This window comes from Salmo salar, chromosome ssa17 (genome assembly GCF_905237065.1).
Source record: "Salmo salar chromosome ssa17, Ssal_v3.1, whole genome shotgun sequence".
NCBI lineage: Eukaryota > Metazoa > Chordata > Actinopteri > Salmoniformes > Salmonidae > Salmo > Salmo salar.
Genome location: NC_059458.1, coordinates 60,825,739 through 60,845,097, shown reverse-complemented (window position 1 = coordinate 60,845,097; position 19,359 = coordinate 60,825,739). Strand labels below are relative to the sequence as shown.

General features: G+C 43.2%; 1 protein-coding gene across 2 annotated transcripts; it reads left to right on the top strand.

Annotated features, from left to right (window-relative positions):
• Positions 1-1,825: 1,825 nt before the first annotated feature.
• ppp6r2a (protein phosphatase 6, regulatory subunit 2a) lies at positions 1,826-18,631 on the top strand. 2 transcript variants are annotated; one of them, XM_014153298.2, is made up of 23 exons: positions 1,826-2,155; positions 7,261-7,428; positions 8,470-8,724; positions 11,585-11,771; positions 11,858-11,995; positions 12,131-12,196; positions 12,308-12,534; positions 12,845-12,971; positions 13,293-13,445; positions 13,636-13,878; positions 14,260-14,324; positions 14,451-14,566; positions 14,687-14,772; positions 14,921-15,001; positions 15,079-15,176; positions 15,331-15,388; positions 15,490-15,617; positions 15,743-15,900; positions 16,045-16,189; positions 16,395-16,477; positions 16,617-16,791; positions 17,182-17,304; positions 17,647-18,631. In XM_014153298.2, exons 3-23 carry the CDS (start codon positions 8,498-8,500, stop codon positions 17,696-17,698), a joined length of 2,736 nt encoding a protein of 911 aa, XP_014008773.1. In that variant the 5' UTR covers positions 1,826-2,155; positions 7,261-7,428; positions 8,470-8,497; the 3' UTR covers positions 17,699-18,631. The 2 variants fall into 2 exon arrangements, with proteins under 2 accessions (XP_014008773.1, XP_014008772.1); XM_014153297.2 differs by having other exon boundaries at positions 15,743-15,927.
• Positions 18,632-19,359: the final 728 nt, after the last annotated feature.

Genomic DNA, 19,359 nt, shown 5'->3' with positions numbered 1-19,359 from the left:
ATGCAAAGATGTATAGTCTATTCCTCGTCTCTCTCAAGATTCAAAGGTCAGATTAGGAAGGAAGGTGGTGTTTTCTCAGTTTTGTCTAGGACAGTGTACATTGCACTCGTCATTACATCTGGTTGGCAAGCATGTAATGCATGGTTTGTGTCTGGAGTGTATGGTCGATGAAACGTTTGAGCATGTGTTGTTATATTGTTGTAATTATGTTGAAGAGAGGGAAAGATTGAAGTGTAGAGTCATTGAGGTTGGACAGGTTTGGATGGATTTGGAAGGGATGGGGAAGGGTCTGTTAGAAGTTAGTAGGGCTCTTTTAAATGTTCCTAATAGTACAGTTAGGTAGGTGGATTTATGTTTATCGGTTTGCTTCCTTTTATACATGTAGAGCTAATGTAAACTGTGATTGACCACACACTCCAGCACAGTAGGTGGCAGCATGCACCTTAAAGTTTGTGGTTTAAAAGCGGGTGGTTTGAGTAAAAAAATAAGCCTTTTTATTCAGTTTCTTGACTGTGTCCAACTCGCTAATAATCACAGAAATTCAAGCTAGACTATCAGGGAGTATATACTTCAAAATGACTCAATATACACTGAACAAAAATATAAACGCAACATTTAATTTGTTGTACCCATGTTTCATGAGCTGAAGTAAAAGATCCCAGAAATGTTCCATATGTACAAAAAGCAGACAAGTGTTCCATAAGCACAGGGTTGTCAAATTTTGTGCACAAATGTGTTGACATTCCTGTTAGTGAGCATTTCTCCTTTGCCAAGACAATCCATCCACCTGACAGGTGTGGCATATTAAGAAGCTGATTAAACAGCATTCATTACACAGGTGCACCTTGTGCTGGGGACAATTAAAGGCCATTCTGAAATATTACGTTTTGTCACACAACACAATGCCACAGACGTCTCAGGTTTTGAGTGAGCATGCAATTGGTATGCTGACTGCAGGAATATCCACCAGAGCTGTTGCCAGAGAATGTAATGTATCTACCATAAGCCGCCTCCAATGTAGTTTTAGAGAATTTGGTAGTATGTCCAACTGGCTTCACAACCACAGACCACCTGTGTTGCGCTGTGTGGGCGAGCGGTTTGCTGATGTCAACATTGTGAACAGAGTGCCCCATGGTAGCGGTGGGGTTATGCTATGGGCAGGCATAAGCATGATAATGCACGGCCCCATGTAGCAAGGATCTGTACATAAACTGAAAATGTCCCAGTTCTTCCATGGCCTGCATACTCACCAGACATGTCACCCATTGAGCACGTTTGGGATGCTCTGGATTGACCCCGTACCACAGGCACAGCGTGTTCTAGTTCCCGCCAATATCCACAACTTCGCACAGCCATTGAAGAAAATTATGGGACCCTACCTTTTTAAAAAGTTATCTGTAACCAACAAATGCATATCTGTATTCCCAGTCATGTGAAATCCATAGATTAGGGCCTAATTAATTAATTAAAATTGATTGATTTTCTTATATGAATTGTAACTCAGTAAAATCTTTGAAATTGTTGCATGTTGTGTTTATATATTTGATCAGTATACTTTAAAATGACTAAAACCAACTCGAAACTGTGTCGAAATGATAATGGACCTTTTTTAAACAGTTTATTGAATGTGTCCAGCTCCCTAATAATCACGGAAATTAAAGGTAAACAGGGTGTATCAAAAATGACAAAAACGATGGATAGAGGACTATATTTTGCAAATGTAGATGGTGAGGTACAGTAACATAACCAATTTTGCGGCCCCAGGGAAAAATGAGTTTGACACCCAGGCCATAGAAGAAGTCAATGCGCACTCCCCTGCGCGCCTCCGCGAGAATATTCGCCATTTTGTTTCGAAAATATGACCGAGTTTTTCCTGCTTTAGCTTGTAACAGGCTAGCTTTTCAATGTATGTACTGTAGAGAACATACATAGATATTACGCGTAATAATATTGAATATACAAGGTACACATGTGAGGCCTGTCCGTTGCCACATCGCAAGAGAATAATATCCGTGTCACCAGGTTGACAGATACTTTGCTCGTACTGCTCGTCAGCCTGAACCATCAAAACAAATCACGTTTGGCTAGTTCGCTAACTAACGTTAGCTAACTTCTAGCCATACAGACGAGTGGATTGCAAACTTTGAACAACACGGTAAGTTTCTCGGGACCAACGTTGGCTAACTAAAGCGGGTGAGTTATTTGTGCTTGGCGACTTAAAATACCTGGTTAAGCTATCAGTACCTAGTTTAGTTAGCTAAATAGGGTTAGCTAGCTTTTGCCAATTTAGTCAGCTAAAGTTATGCTAATGTTAGTTAACGTTAGCTGCTAGTTATCGGACTCGGAGAGAAACTAACGCCGACAACCAGCCCTTTAACCATCTGGCGACAAAGTTGATGATAATTTGCTCAAGTCCTTGTACTAAAGCTAGTTAAATTGTATGCTAGCGTTAAGTTAGCTAACTACCTGGATAGCTAGCGGCTCAGGATTCTCTCCGCCTTTGACTGTGTCGAATCCCTCTGGCTTAGCCAATCTACTTTGCTAACTGAATTAGGTTGCTTGCTAATGTGTCCTAGCTAACTAACGTTAATACTAGCTGACGTTAGCTGCTGCTGTTCAGACATTCGACGTTAGCAAGACCAAAAAGAGAGAAGTGAAGTTCGTTCAAGATCATGTCTTGGTTGCAAGAAATGTTAACTAACTAACATGTTACTTCCTGCATTCGTGAAGGTATACTTGTTGCGGAAAATTCCACACCGTAAAATTATAGTTGTCTAGAAACAAATCGACGGTCTTGGAATTTCTATCCATTGAACGAACAAACAAACTCAACCCCGTTTCCAACTGCAGGGCAAGGGTTTGGCACTGGCAGCTTTAGCTTATAAATAATCAATGTCAAATCTCCAAGTAGTGAATAGAAGTAGCCAGCAAGTACTACTGTAGTGACTTGTGAAGTAAACAGAAATGTGAGCTTCCAACACTCAGCAGTTGATGTGCATTTCTTGCCAAGGCCACCAACATATCATTTTACAGTTCTACAGAACACTTGTCCCTGCATTGTCAGACAAGGAGTGATAGTAGACCCTAAAGGGTTCTTCATCTTGCAAATGTTTTTTACATTTACATTTTAGTCATTTAGCAGACGCTCTTATCCAGAGCGACTTACAGTAGTGAATGCATACATTTCATGCATTTATTTTTATTTTTGTACTGGCCCCCCGTGGGAATCGAACCCACAACCCTGGCGTTGCACACACCATGCTGGCGTTGCAAACACCATGCTCTACCAACTGAGCCAAAGAAATTATCAATACTGAAAAGTAGAATTGGGGGAGTGTTGAAGTGAATGAAACGATAATATAAATAAATGTTTACATGAGACAATACTACAAATAATATACACTTGGACAACTGAAGCAATGATACATGTCCATTGGAGAGTGGGGGCAGGGTAAGTATACTGCCTGCATCTAAGTAATGGAAGCGGGGAGAAAAGGCTGTGGCTGAGGTCCTTGATAGGCCTACAGACAAAACAAAATGGTCATGTTCGTAATAAAGCAATTCTCCAAAACCAACCACATCTTGAATCCTAGGTATAAGGTGGCAACAAGAAAGAGCATCTTAAATGAGGCTCCCTGTTGCTACTTTTGTTAGCAACTCATGGAGAAGCACACCTGCAGGTGCTTAGCAGTGCAGCCAACTGAGACTGATAAGCACCTAATTAGGAAATAGGAGAGCCTGGCTATGTCCCAATTATCTTCGATAGCCTCCTTTCCCAATCAACTCTCCTTCATAACCACCGATCGTAGTAGACTATAAGTTTCCACCATTTTGCTTTTGCATATCTAATCAGTGGTCATGAAGGTGAGGAAACAAGGAAAGGAAGCCATCTACGATTTGTGACAGCCTGCCCTCTGTTTTCTCTGTCTATGCTGCGTTCATGTGTTATCAGAAATTCCTAGTTCCGACTGGGAAGTTACACTTAAACGACCCTCCAAGTCTGAATTACAAGTGGAGAAACTCTGAGAAAGTTGTTGTGGCGTTATTGACAACTACAACCTTATAAATATGGATAAAGAAGCTAGATTGACCATATTGTCAATGTTAAGCAAGCTAGCAAACTTTTATTATTACTAATGTTAGCTAGCTTATCAAGCTAACTAAAATCTTGTTGGTTGACGAATTGTTCCGATCAAAAAGCACATGAATGAAACAGTTGTATATCCGACATCACAACTAGGAAATAGGAATGTCTGACGAGTGTGTGAACGAACGCTGCATTACTATGCTGCCCCATAAGCCACTTGCTTTGCTTAAAACCTGTTGAGGAACGCCTCACCAATATCCAATGGTAGAGCGTGGCGCGAAATACAAAACCTTAAAAATGCTATAACTTCAATTTCTCAAACATATGACTATTTTACACCATTTGAAAGATAAGACTCTCGTTAATCCAACCACATTGTCCGATTTCAAAAAGGCTTTACAGTGAAAGCAAAACATTAGATTATGTCAGGAGAGTACCCAGCCAAAAATAATCCCACAGCCATTTTCAAAGCAATCATATATGTCACAAAAACCCAAACCGCAGCTAAATGCAGCACTAACCTTTGATCTTCATCAGATGACACTCCTAGGACATTATGTTATACAATACATGCATGTTTTGTTCAATCAAGTTCATATTTATATCAAAAACCAGCTTTTTACATTAGCATGTGATGTTCAGAACTAGCATACCCACCGAAAACTTCCGGTGAATTTACTAAATTACTCATAAACGTTGACAAAATACATAACAATTATTTTAAGAATTATAGATACAGAACTCCTTTATGCAATTGCTATGTCAGATTTTAAAATAGCTTTTCGGCGAAAGCACATTTTGCAATATTCTGAGTACATAGCTCAGCCATCACAGGCTAGCTATTCAGACACCCGCCAACTTCGGGGCTCACTAAACTCAGAATTACTATTAGAAAAATGGTATTACCTTTGCTGTTCTTCATCAGAATGCACTCCCAGGACTTCTACTTCAACAACAAATGTTGTTTTGGTTCCAAATAATCCATAGTTATATCCAAATACCTCCGTTTTGTTCGTGCGTTCAGGTCACTGTACAAAGGGTAACGCGCGAGCGCATTTCGTGACAAAAAAATGCAAAATGTTCTATTACCGTACTTAGAAGCATGTCAATGGCTGTTTAAAATTTTTACGCTATTTTTCTCATAAAATAGCGATAATATTCCAACCGGACAATGTTGTATTCATTCAAAGAGGAAAATAAAAAAATGGCGAGGTCTCGTGAACGCGCATCTCCAGTCTCTCTGTCACCAGGCAGTCCACTGACAAACTGTGCTGCTGTTATCTGCCCAGAGACAGGAGACGCGTCAATCCGGTTTCTGGAGGCTTTAGAGAGCCAATGGAAGCCTTATAAAGTGTCACGTAACAGCTCAGATACTGTAATTTCGATAGAGATGCAACAGAAGGACTACAAATTGTCACAGGCCACTTCCTGCTTGGAATCTTATCAGGTTTTTGCCTGCCATATGAGTTCTGTTATACTCACAGACACCATACAAACAGTTTTAGAAACTTTTGTGTTTTCTATCCAAATCTACTAATTATATGCATATTCTAGTTTCTGGGCAAGAGTAGTAACCAGATTAAATAGAGTACGTTTTTTTATCCGGCCATGAAAATACTGCCCCCTATCCACAACAGGTTTTAATGACAGGCTACTGTTGGGTCATAGCATCCAGTTGATTGCTCTTAAACCATTGTTCCTCTTTTCATCATTTACTCTTTCAGCCAGTGGACTGTTTTGTTGAAGAGGTCCCTGGTGAGTTTTATTTTAGATGAGAAGTCAAGTTTGAGCTTTTTCCTGTGTAGCATCCACAGGGGAGCTCTCGGGGTTATTGTTGCACTAGTGTGCTCTGTGTAAATGTATGCCAGATGGACGCTCCCGCACGTGCAGGATTGTCCAAATAAGAGGGAAAAGTAGGAAACACTTTGCTTTTCTTTTTCAGACCCATTCTTGTGTTGTGTGGGCGGCCAGTCAGTGTTATATTGCACCGGCCAGCACATTCGTCTTTTGTTGACTAAGCAAGTTGGTTTGATTTTTGTCCCTTCCAACATGTCTGAATAATGGTCTTGATAGGCTAGTTAGTGTGTTTATCATAGCAACCATAGCCAACAGATTTTTCAAAACTATTCTAATTTCCTGTCTATAGTTGTGGTTGCCTAGACCTATAGCTAGGTTGTTCAGTGTGAAATGCTGACGTCAAGAACAGTGAAGTAGCTAGAGCTAACCACAACCTTTTCACATTAGTGATGTATGAGTGAGGGTCCAGGAAAGGTATCTTTACTTCTGCATATATTTTAAAGCATACAGATAATGATATTCATTGTAGTAGCTAGGCAGCTAACCCTGCTAGTCAGCCCATTGTTCATACATTAGACTTCAGACAAAGTACTCATGCATTTGACCGTAATTGGTAGCCTGTGCAAGCCTATAATCCATTTCAAAATGCTTATCTCATTTCATAAAGCATTTGCGTAGGCCTAACAAGACCCAAAGCATGCATCTGGAATTTTGTTTAAGATTTTCCAGCCAGCATCTCTTAGTTGATGGTGTGCCTATTTTTCTGTGTGAGCCTCTCCATTGTTGGCCTAAATGCCATTCACTACTGTCGTCAAGTAATTAAGTTAGCTGGAGTTCTTTTATTGTTAGTGTTCTTGACGACACAACACTAAACGTTGCACATTTCACCGTTGTTAGGCTAAGTTGAGTTGATATATAACATTAGACTAGGCCTAGTTCTCTTTTTTTATTTTTATATAAGCCACAAGGCAAGTCAGGACAGGCCGTTGGCACATCAGTTCATTGTCTCATTCATAACTGAAAGCTAAGAATTCTATAGAAGCAGGTTGACTTAGGGTTCGGCTGCCCGAGGCTAAGATTTCTAAAGTCAAACCCCGCTACAGCTTTCTCACTAGCAGTCTACTAACTAGAAGGCTAGGTCATGATCCTATAACTAATGGCAGCCAGACAAACATATTTCTAGAAAAGCTCTGTTCAGAATCTTCCTTGTGATGTCGAGTAGTCTGGGTAAATCTGATGCAACACATGCATCTTGTGTTTAAAGATGACTATGCAAATACTGCTGCTGACTAATAATAGATACCTTTGAGATCTGATGCAAGGTCCTATATGAATTTAATTATAATTTATTGTAACCCCATCCCCTTCTCTCTCAGGTTATGGTGAGCCTTTCAGTGTGTTGTGTACTAAGGATGCCTGTGTTCTAAGAGGAGACCCATGCTGATAAATGCCAGGCCTCGCCACGCTCTCTGCCGTCTGCACAAACACAAATGCCTGCCTGTCTGAGGGAGATCTGATTAAAGATACCCACATTTCTTCTACTGGTAAGCACAATTACTGGAGGTTACATCTCAAATGATATCTGTAATGAGTTTGTTGTTCATGTGTGGACAGAGCCAGTGACCATGTTCCTGCTTCATTGTTTTCATCCGTTTCTTTGTTTATTTCCCCTGTTACCCTCCCCTCCGCATGAACCTCAGCTCTTTTAATCTCCTCCTTTTTCTTCCTCTTCAATCAAAATCATTTATTAGATTTATTTTCATCTCAAAGCGATTCAAAAACAAACAAGCAAGCAATATCATCATGAGTAGCCTAGCTATAGTTGGCTAGGTCAACCAATACATCATCATGGGTAGCCTAGCTATAGTTAGCTAGGTCAACCAGTACATCATCATGAGTAGCCTGGCTATGGTTGGCTAGGTCAACCAATACATCATCATGGGTAGCCTAGCTATAGTTAGCTAGATCAACCAGTACATCATCATGAGTAGCCTGGCTATAGTTGGCTAGGTCAACCAATACATCATCATGAGTAGCCTAGCTATAGTTGGCTTGGTCAACCAATACATCACCATGAGTAGCCTAGCTATAGTTGGCTTGGTCAACCAATACATCACCATGAGTAGCCTAGCTATAGTTGGCTTGGTCAACCAATACATCATCATGAGTAGCCTAGCTATAGTTGGCTAGGTCAACCAGTACATCATCATGAGTAGCCAAGCTATAGTTGGCTAGGTCAACCAGTACATCATCATGAGTAGCCAAGCTATAGTTGGCTAGATCAACCAATAGAGGCCAAACCTTTGAGTGCATGCATCCTTTAAAGATGGAGAGGGACAGTTCATGGCTTGCTCAGAGGAAGGTAGTCAGGGAGATGAAGTGTCTGGTGATGATCTTGTAGAGGGCTACATAACCACCAGAAATATGCAGCAAAACTCAATGTTAAAAAACGAAACGGCTGATAATTATAGTATTTTTTGTTGTTGTTGAAAAACCATATTTAAAGGAGCTCTCTGCTTAGGCTGCTACTAGGGCGCCATGCCATCATTGCATCCCTCTCTCTCTGACTCTCTCCTACCTTCTAGGGCTGTGTCCTCTGTCCAAGCAGCCACCATGTTCTGGAAGTTTGACCTGCACACCACGTCCCACATCGACCAGCTGCTGGACCGGGAGGACGTGACGTTGCGGGAGCTCATGGAGGAGGATGATGTCCTGCAGGAGTGCAAGGCCCAGAACCGCCGGCTGCTGCTCTTCCTCTCCCAGGACCACTGCATGACAGAGCTGGTCAACCTCATCACCACAGAGCCCCCTGCTGACCTAGAGGAGAAGAGCCGCTTTAAGTGAGAAAGGGTCGCCCGAGGGGGAAGCGGGATGGGCTGAAAGTGGCTGCTCAACACACGTGTATACTATGTCATTATTGTAAGAGAATTTATGCTAAACAAAAGATACTTTTAATGAAATAAATATTCAAATACACCCTATGCTTAAGCCATCACGGACTGACCTTTCCTCTAAAGACCAGTTGTGCAAAGTGAAAGGGGCTTGTCCGTAACATGCTCTAACATGGCCTGGGTTCTATGCTCAGTGGATAAGTACCAACTGCCAAGTTTCAACCTAAGACCAGCATGCGTACACGCTATTACATTCTTTGTTTTCCTGTGATTCTCAATGTCTAACACACCGAGATCTCTGTCTAGAGTGAAAGAGCTTGTGGCTGTGGGGGCTTCGCCTTGTAACCGAGAGGTTGAGAGTTCAAATCCAGTTATGTCTACGGAGTTGTCATCTGCAGAGTTGGTTGAATGGCAGCTGTGATGATTAGAGGTAAAAGGGGCTGGAGCACCATGGCCACTTGATATTGAAATACAGATTTTGCCTATAAAAACTAAAGCCTTGTTCACATTGGCAGTTTGAAGTGACTCAAATCATACATTTTGTTTTGAATCTGTTCTTTTTCTCTTGCAGTGTGAACGGTCAAAAAGCACATGGAATCAGATATTTCAAGCCACATTTCAAACCACATTCGAAGGTGGTTTGAAATCGGCTACAAATCCGATTCATGGCCATGCAACTTGTCTGAACAGTCAAATCTGATTTATTTACCCTCAAGTGGTTTTTACTGTTATTTGGCATATCTTGTTGCTTGCTAGCTACTCAGCTACCACCTGTTCTTGTCAAAACTAACTAGCTTGTTAATTGTTTAGAAATGAGTGAATGTGCTAGAAAGCTAGCTAGTTGAGTGCCGTGGCCTTTTGAGGCTTTAAAATTGTTACTTTAAGATTTCTAACATTCAAAGCAACTGGGACACGTCCATGGCCGACGATGTGGTCATCTTAGCTTGCTACATAACTTTCAGGGATAGGACGCACCATCACCAATCAATCTACACCACTGTGCACACACCCGTTGTTACTATTACAACACCACTGCGCACACACCCATCGTTACTAACTAGTGAGCTAATGACTGCTGTCTGTGCATACACACCCGATTTGGTCACTTCTAACGTTTGAACAGTCAGTATTCCAAAACTGATTCAGCATTAAAGCCTACAGTGCCCACTTTTTGGGGAAATAATCACTGCTGTTCAGTGTTACGAAGGTGGGGGTAGGGGGGGTTTATCCCATCTGCTCATCACTCCCTTCCAACACCACTGCCCTCCAACCATTTGTGGCAGCCACTCCCCAAGAACATGAATAAAACCAGCAGAGTTAGATTTGAACCCATGACCATCAGTATGGGAGGCAAGGTTCTTACCCCAGAGCCACAACACCTTCACAGTTCATACATGCCTTTGCATATGATTGACATTGAGAATTGTGAAAGCACAAACACGACCAGTTAACTTTGAACCCACAACCATCAGTTTGAGGCAAGGTTCTTACTCCAGAGCCACTGAGTACTTCACTATACATGCTCTCTTTACACAGTTGAGGTTGAGTAGAACAAACAAGCACAGCCAGCTAGATTCAAACCTTTGACCCAATGCTTGAGGCAATGGTCTTACCTCATACGCCCCCAAAAATACACAGTTCTCTTCAAATATTTGATGTTGAGAATTGTTTAAACAAAAACACAGCTTGCTAGATTTGAACCCACAAGTTTAGACGTGAGGCCAGGTTGTTAATTCTCACCCGCTGTCTCCTTCAGGAAATGTGACATTTCTTTGAAAATATGTCAAATATATAAGTTGGAATTCAATCGCATTGCGGGTTATATAATAGGCATTGAGGCTTTTAAAGGCAATTTCGATTGAGCAGACATATTCAATTATTGCATCTCAGTGCAAGAGGAGTCACCACAGTCTCTGGTTCGAATCCAGGCTGCATCACATCTGGCTATGATTGGTAGTCCCATAGGGCGGCGCACAATTGGCCCAGCGTCATCCAGGTTTGGCCGGGGTAGGCCGTCATTGTAAATAAGAATTTGTTCTCAACTGACTTGCCCAATTAAATAAAGGTTACATTTTTTCTTTTTTTTTCTTATGCAGCTTTTACTGTGAATGGGATCTCTGCAAAAACGGAACATTGCCTTTAAAAGCCACAATGCCTATAACTCGTGATTGGATTGAATCCCGGATTTAGTGGGAGCCAAGATACGTTTATGAAGGCTTTAAGGTTGAAGACTGATAATTGACAGTGCAGAAACACTATGATGTTTTGAACTCTCAGCGTCATGAACTGGGAACAGAACTACCAGTGCCATGATGTATGCCTCTAAATGAGTTAATGTTTTTAGGTTGGTCCTTCTAATGTAACAGAAGAGTACAACAGGTGGCGTTGGGTTTGAAACATGATCAGAGATCCTATTACTTTACTATTCTAATTCCTAGTTCTATGCATGCCCTCTGAAGTAGCTTACAAGACACAAAGAACACTAAATAGGCCCTGTTTCCCAATAGAATCTTAAGGCTGAGTTAGGATAGGATCCTATGGTTCTAACAAAGAACTTAGCCTTAAGATACTTTTGGGAAACTGGGCCCTGATCTTGATTGGGTCTGTTAACATAGCATGCACAACGTGGTCTTCAGCATACTCCGTCCAATAAACATGAATTCAGAATTGACGAAATGAGCGTTGTCAGAATATTTCCAAGCATCGTAAAAGTTATATTTCAAGAATTAATAGACTGTACACCTCCCTCCCACACAGCCTTTCCTTAGACTGTTTCTCCCCCTCTCATCCTGTTGTCCCCCCGCTACAGGTTCCCTAACATCGCCTGTGAGCTCTTGACATCAGACGTGTCCCTCATCAACGACAAGTTGGGCGGGGACGAGTCACTCCTGGAGACTCTCTACCACTTCCTGGAGCAGGACCCGCCCCTCAACCCGCTACTAGCCAGCTTCTTCAGCAAGACCATCGGCAACCTCATCGCTAGGAAAACAGAACAGGTAACCTCAATGCCCAAGAAGTTATAGAGGTGGATAAAGAAAGTGTAAGGACCTACCTGGAGCTCACCAAATGTCTCTTGCTCCAGGTAATCTCCTTCCTGAGGAAAAAGGATGGCTTCATCGGCCTGGTGCTGAAACACATCGACGCCTCCGCCATGATGGACCTGCTGCTTCGCCTCATCAGCTGTGTGGAGCCTGCCCCCTTGAGACAGGAGGTCCTCAATGTAAGCTGCCACTGTCTGCCAGCTGTTCCTGTTCTCATAAATGTTGTTCAATTATAAATATAATTTCTTATTGATTTGGACGTCTTGTATTTCTCTCATTCATTCCCTGTCATACTTTTTCTTTCCTTATCTCAGTGGCTGAGCGAAGAGAAGCTGATTCAGAGACTCACAGAGCTCATCCACACCGGCAAAGACGAGGAAGTGAGTCATAGACCTTAGACTGATATTGCAGTATTCTCCTGGACAAGGCACGGCAGTTGATATTAACTGTCTGGTCAGAAGTATGAATCCTTTTTTATTTCTATTTTCCAGAGACAATCAAATGCGTCCCAGACGCTTTGTGACATCATCCGCCTTAGTCGAGACCAGGCCAATCAGATGCAGGAGAACGTCGAGGCCGACCCCTTATTGGCTGTACTAGAGTCGCAGGAGAGCGTAGCGGGGCTCCTGAAGACCATGTTTGAGGGGGAGAGGAGTGAGGCCTCCATTGTTAACGGAACTCAAGTGCTACTTACCTTACTGGAGACCAGGAGGTCCGGGTGAGTGGAACAACTGTTCTCTCTCCTCAAATAAACTCTCCCTCCCTCATCTCTTTCCATTGCCTTGTCCAGAAACAACCTCTAGCCACTTGTGGAGATCTTAAAAGGATATGATAGATTTAAGCAATATGTTAATACATCCACCTTGCCTTCTGATAGGCTGTCTGGATTTATCACCACATCTCAGATCTCCACAAATGCTTAAGGTAGGGGCTAGAGGTTGTTTCTGGACAGGGACCATCTCTCCAGCTATTTTAGCATGTGAACATCTTTTTCCTTATCCCTCCCTCGTTCTCTCTCGCCGTCCCAGGTTGGAGGGGCTGATGGATCTCTATTCTCAGGGATATGAAAGGTCTTACACTGTCAACAGCAGTATTCTACATGCCATTGAGCCCCATCTAAAGGACTTCCAGCAGCTTCTCCTGAATCCCCCCAAGGTAAGGACATACAGTATGGCCGTATGGCTGATCAATTTACAGTGGTCAGTGGGTACTAAGAAAGAAAGAGACTCAGTCATGAAACATACAAATAATACTTTTAGTCAAAATGTTCTTATTTGATTATGTTGGAGGCCAACAGACTGCAGTAGAATTCCAACCATAATTTATAAAAGTAACTGTTCAGGGTGTTTACCTCGGCTCCAACCATTAACACACAATTGAATCAACTTGTTCCAACACAGTTCTTCCTGTGTACGTTTGACTGTTGATGGACTGTTTAGTACTTGAATTGAACACAGTGTGTGTTTCTGTGTGTAGAAAAGTGCAATACTGACGACCGTTGGCCTTCTGGAGGAGCCGCTGGGGAACGCCCGCCTTCACGTGGCCCGGCTAGTGGCCGCCCTGCTGCAGACCAGCGCCCCCAGTGTCTGTCAGGAGCTCTGCAAGCTCACCACAATGGACCAGCTACTGGTGTGTCTGCACCGCCGGGTTTCATCAACTTGTCATTATCTCTTTCGCATTCATTCATTTGTTCACCCTCTTGAACTTTTATTTTATTCACTTCCTCTCCTTTCTGTCGTTCACACTCGCATTCTTGCTCTCTCTTGTTCTGTCACCCACCATCGGTCACCACGGTTCTCTCGCTCTTTGCTCTCCACAGGACCTGTTCTTCAAGTACTCATGGAATAACTTCTTGCACTTCCAAGTGGAGCTGTGTGTGGCGTCCATCCTGAACCACTCTGTCCCAGAGGAGCGGCCCATCCCGGGCCTCCAGAACCACGAGGAGGAGAAGACCTCGGCAGGCCCAGAGAACCAGGGGGAGGCAGGAGGTGAAGCTGGGGAGCCAGCGAAGTCCAGCGACCAGGTGGAGGAGACCACCCTTCACAACACCCTGGTGGCACATGTAGGTGGCTTGGTAGCTCTGCGTTTATCTGTCTATGTGCAGTAATAGCTTAGTGTAAAACATCACATTTTATTTTCTTATGAGCCCTTCCCTACGATGCAAAAATGGTAAAATCAATCAATGTGCAGAGGTACGAGGTAGAGGCTATGTACATGAAGGCAGGGTAAAGTGACTAGGCATCAGGATAGATGAGAACAGAGTAGCAGCAGCATATGAGTGTAAAAGTGTGTGTGAGTGTTGTGAATGTTGACTATTTAGCTGTCTTATGGCTTGGGGGTGGAAGCCGTCTCGGAGCCTGTTGGTCCGAGAGCGTTATACATTATTATTCTGTTTTTATGTTGTCTCTGAATGTATTTATTTTTAATTTTACTTCCTCCCCAGCTCTTCCAGAAGTGTCGGTTGGTACAGAGGATCCTGGACGCCTGGGAGGAGAACGATCAAATACAGTAAGACATGTCAGACACTGAAATCTGTAGAACTGCTTTTAGTATTGTTTCATTACAGTGGTGGTATCTAACATGATAGTATTGTCTGTTAGATGTCATTAACCGGTGTGTGGTTTTGTCTCGCAGGGCGGAGGGCGGCGCTAGGAGAGGTAACATGGGTCACCTGACCAGGATGGCCAACATGGTGGTACAGAACCTAGAGAAAGGACCGGTCCAGTCCCAGATCAGTGACCTCATCAAAGGTATGTGTGTTTTTGATGAGCTGCCAGATTACCACTTCTGTATTCATAAAAGAATGTTCCACTGCCGGTTACTGTGCCTGGGTGAGTGCTCAGAGTTAGAACTGGTCTGTGATATTGCAGAGTTGCCAGAGGACTGCAGAGGACGCTGGGAGAGCTTTGTGGATGAGACCCTGAGAGAGACCAACAGGAGAAACACAGTGGAACTGGTATCAACCATTCAGTCACCATCCTCCGTGTCTCTCCAACACACATAGACACCCTTTTTTTCTTGCTCAATCACACAAGAATTCCCTTCTACACATTCTGTCTGTCATTTCCTCACTCTAATTCTCTTGTCTGTCCTGTGTGTCCCAGGTGAGCACCCATAACCTGCACTCCTCCAGTGAAGATGATGATATGGAGAGTCCCTTCCCCAACGATCTGTCACTCCAACAGGTAGGAAGCCACAGCACCACGGCGACACATTTGTCTGCCCATGAGGAAAGATCATTATTTCATGTTTCCCCCCCCAGGCTTTCTCAGACTATCAGATCCAGCAGATGACTGCCAACTTTGTGGATCAGTTTGGGTTCAACGATGAGGAGTTCAGTGAGCATGATGAAAACATCAAGTGAGTTTAGTCATCCGTTCCACTATTCCTTCTCCAATAACCAGAAATCAGCTTTGAAACAGACTGTACAGCAGTTTGCTATGACAAAGACCTCTGGGGGGGCTAACAGCTGCTGTTTGCATTAAACGCTATTTTGTTTCCTTCCTTTCCTAAGTGCCACATTTGACCGGATTGCAGAAATAAACTTCAATCTAGATGCTGATGATAATAGTGTAAGTTGTTGTATTGTTCTGTAATGTCTACCAGCTTCATTGTGTGTGTAGTGAAAGTTAAATGTTTACATGCGTTTCGCTCTCCCTGTGTGTGAATGCAGGCCAACGCTACTGCCTTTGAGGCCTGCTGTAAAGAGAGGATACGTCAGTTTGACGATGCTGAAGAGGAGGACGACATTTGGGAGGAGAAGGAGATTAACTATGCAACACAAGTCAAATCCAGAACAAGGTTGGTAAAAATTCAAGATCCAAAAACAAAGTAGGGGATGTTATGCCAATGTGTAGCTCTCTCCCTCGATTTTCTCTTTGTCTCATCAAACAGCTCTTCTTTCTCTCTCTGTGTGTGTGTGTCAGGTTTGGGGTGTCCCACACCTCAGAGAGCAGCTCCAGGAGCAGTCTGGAGAACGGGGGTCGGGAGCGGGACCGCGGGTCGGGCTCAGACGAGGATGACGACTCCAGACAGTGTGCCTCAGATCCAGGCAGCCTGGAGGAGAGCAAGGACAACACTCCCAGTACGCCCTGCAGTCAATCAGCTATTTGTAAACTATGCTTATTACCCATATTTACTCAATCAATTACAGTCATCATGAATGGTTTCCACTTTGCGAAAACCATTATTGTAGATTTTTTTCATCTTACCATGTTATCATGTGAAGGTCCAAGCTGGACAGCGAGTTTCGGGGAAGCTGGGGGTAACTCGTCCTCTCCAGGTCCTGCAGGCTGGGATTCCCCAGGGGGGTGTGGAGGAGACAAACAGGAGGCAGGTTGGGCCAACTTCACTGAGTTCCAACCTTTCAGCAGGTGGGAACCAAACACTCTCCATACAATTTTATATACATTTGATGTTAGTGTCTGGGATATTGTAACTTGTCAATTTATCAACATGTTTTTAGTAAGACCTTTTTAAATCACCAACATGAGACCTTGTTGATTACTTCATTGTGTGACATACCGAGTAGTGTGTTGTCAGTTCTCTGTACCTGAAGCTTACCTCCTCTCCCTGCAGCCCAGAGGCTGGCCCCAGATGCAGCTCTCCCGTAGGCAGCAGTGACGCAGACAAACAAGTCAAACCGGGTCTGGACAAGAGTGGTGAGTGTGGGATGATGGGAGGTTTGGCTTAGCTCCCCCTTGTGGAGACGGTCATTATTGCATTTGAGAACAATAAAACGTTTTACAAGGCTTTCATTACTTAACGCACAAGCCAAAGCGATAGTGATTGTGTGTCCAGGTGCGAGCCCCTCTGCCGGTGGTGAGTGGCCAGTGGGTGAGGGTAGGAAGGCTCCCCTCGTAGCCTCAGATAGCAGCTCCTCCGGGGGCTCCGACAGCGAGGAGGACGACAAGACTGCCGCCGCCGTAACGGAAACCACCAGCTCGGGCGCCAACAAGAAAGCAGAAGTCAAAAGGTTGGTTTAAAATGAGTTACAGTCTCGTCATACTCGCAGTCAATGCTAAATCATTTTCTGTAGAAGTCCACTCAAGCCTTAGTACCCATGTAAATAAACATCTATATTTGAAACATAACTACCACATTGAAGTAATTATACACTGGACTTGAACTGAAATGACTGGATTCAGAGTTTATAAATCCAGGGAGCTTCCCATGAACTATGAATGTGCTTTACTGAAGAGGAAGAATCACTAGCATTTTAAATAAGATTTCAAGTGGTTAAACTACCAAAATACAGTTTAACAGTTCAATTCAAAAGACTCATCACGTTTATTTTCTACACACACTTCTGTTGATGACTAACAAGAAGGGGGAAAAAACCTAACCTTTTCTCTCTGTGCTACAGTGAGGAGAACCCCATCCCTCTGGAAAAACTGTCCCTCACAGACACCCCCAAGTCCCCCCCAAAGGCACAGCTTGCAGCAGACACACCGCCAGCCTCAGCCCCCACCCCTCAGACAGACAACAAGTAGGTGCCAGCTCGTGTGTGTACAAATAATGCATGCTTGCACGTAGAGATCCCAGGCAGATCAAGGCTAAAAATATTCTAGCAACCCGGTTTCCTTTTCCAAACAGCCAGAGCCAAGCCACACATCTGGACATTGAACAATAGCATTGCTAGTTGCCAGCGTTGTGAGCCTGTAGAAATATTTACTGTGAACTCTAGCCTGCCAGAGAAGGGGAGGTGGTCTGCACTGTAGGATTATGTTATCACCCTCCACTCACTTTGTCTCCATCTTCTCTCTCCCCATCTTCCTCACTTTCTTAAATTGTGTGTCTCTACACCCTCTCTTCTTCTCCCCCCCTCCAGAGAGGATCCGCCCCAGTGCCCAGAGATGCCAGCAGTCAACGGGCCTGTCTGAGGGGCAGACAGTCCTAAACCCCAGACTGGTGTGACAGACTGTGCCATTTCCAGGGAGACCAACCCCTCCCAAATAACCTCACTGCAACCTACAGTGTTTTAATGAATCACGCTGCCATGTTATTGGACCTGGACACTGCCAATCAACACCAATAATGAGGAGGCGGGACGTGTAAAAGCAACCAATAGGCAGAACAGTGTAGAGGAAATTGTCTTCAAAGCCTTTTCTGATGTTGCTCATAAGTACGTGTGGTTTTAATGTAGCAGTGATCTTTTAAACAACCGAAAGGAGTATAAAGTTTTTTTCTGAAGGATTTGTTCTCATACTCTTTTCACAAACGGTTGGACGTGAGTGGATAGCACAGGTTAACTTAACGAAATGATGCCTCAACAATAAATACCTTTCTGAAATATTTTTCTCCTTGAGAGCTTAAAAGGCACTTATGCAGCCATTTTTACTGTACATTATAGGACAGTTAAGTGTTCTACCCTCAGCTCTGTTGGCCATCTTGTCTGTCTCTCAGATCAAGGTTTTTTACCAAACCTGTTTATTTTTTTTTTGTCATGGAAAAACCTCTTTATTCTTGTACCTCACCAGTTCTCTGAATGTTTTAAAGTGTCCAAGGAAAAGGGTGGGTCAAGGAACACAGTTCTATCTTCTGCTCATATGCAATAATGACAATTAGCCATTTTATTTAAATCAACTTTGTGTTGTCGAAAGGAAGACTCATTCGGTATAGTTATGGGCCAACTAATTCAGATATAAACTCAAGGTTTTGATTTGTGTTATTGCATGTATAACCGGTTCTCCATTGACCTAGCTAGTGAGCTGAGACCTGATTGTATTTGACTGTTATTGCTACCCCCCTTAAAATCAACCAAACATGATCTACCTATATTCAAATATCTACATTTTAAAGTAATTTTACAAGCACCGTGTGTTAATGTTCCGTTTTTCCTAAACCCTTACAGGGCAGGAACTGCCTTTGCACCAGATAGGGGCGAAGGTCAGTGTTGGGTTCTGCTAAATACTTGATCTCTCTAGTGCAGTGGTTCCCAACCAGGGGTACATACTCATGACACCATAGGTCTACTGGTAAAATTCACATGAGGTGGGTACTCCGGGCAGAGCATAATTCAGCCAGTGTATTTAGTTGACAATTAGTGTGGTTGACCACACAAATGGCAAAGTCCTTGGAGATGTCACTGATCCAACAATGGCCTGGATGACAACCATAGTGCCATCACCTTCAGGCAGAGAGAGTGCATTTGAACATGGCATAGATGCATTGGTGTTTCCCTCATTTTGGGACTGTGACAAGAATGGAGGTGAGTGTCTTGATGCCAACTTGTTTCAATCTAAATATAAGTGTGAGCATAGAAAATATGCTTTGGTTTGTGAAAGCATCAGCTTTCCTCACACCCTGTCATCTCCATCACTTTCCATTTTGTGAACATCTTTAATAGTATGTTATCTTGCCTTGTTAAGTCTACAGTTCAACCCTAGATTCTAACTTGTCTGTAACCTGACAGCATTTTCTTCCAAAAAAGTGCATGTTCTAACTTGGCGAGTCAGATTTCTGTTTCTCCTGCCAAGTCTAACAGTGGCTTCAGGAAGGCTATATAAAGAGTTCAGAATGGTGATCCCTGACCATTAACCAC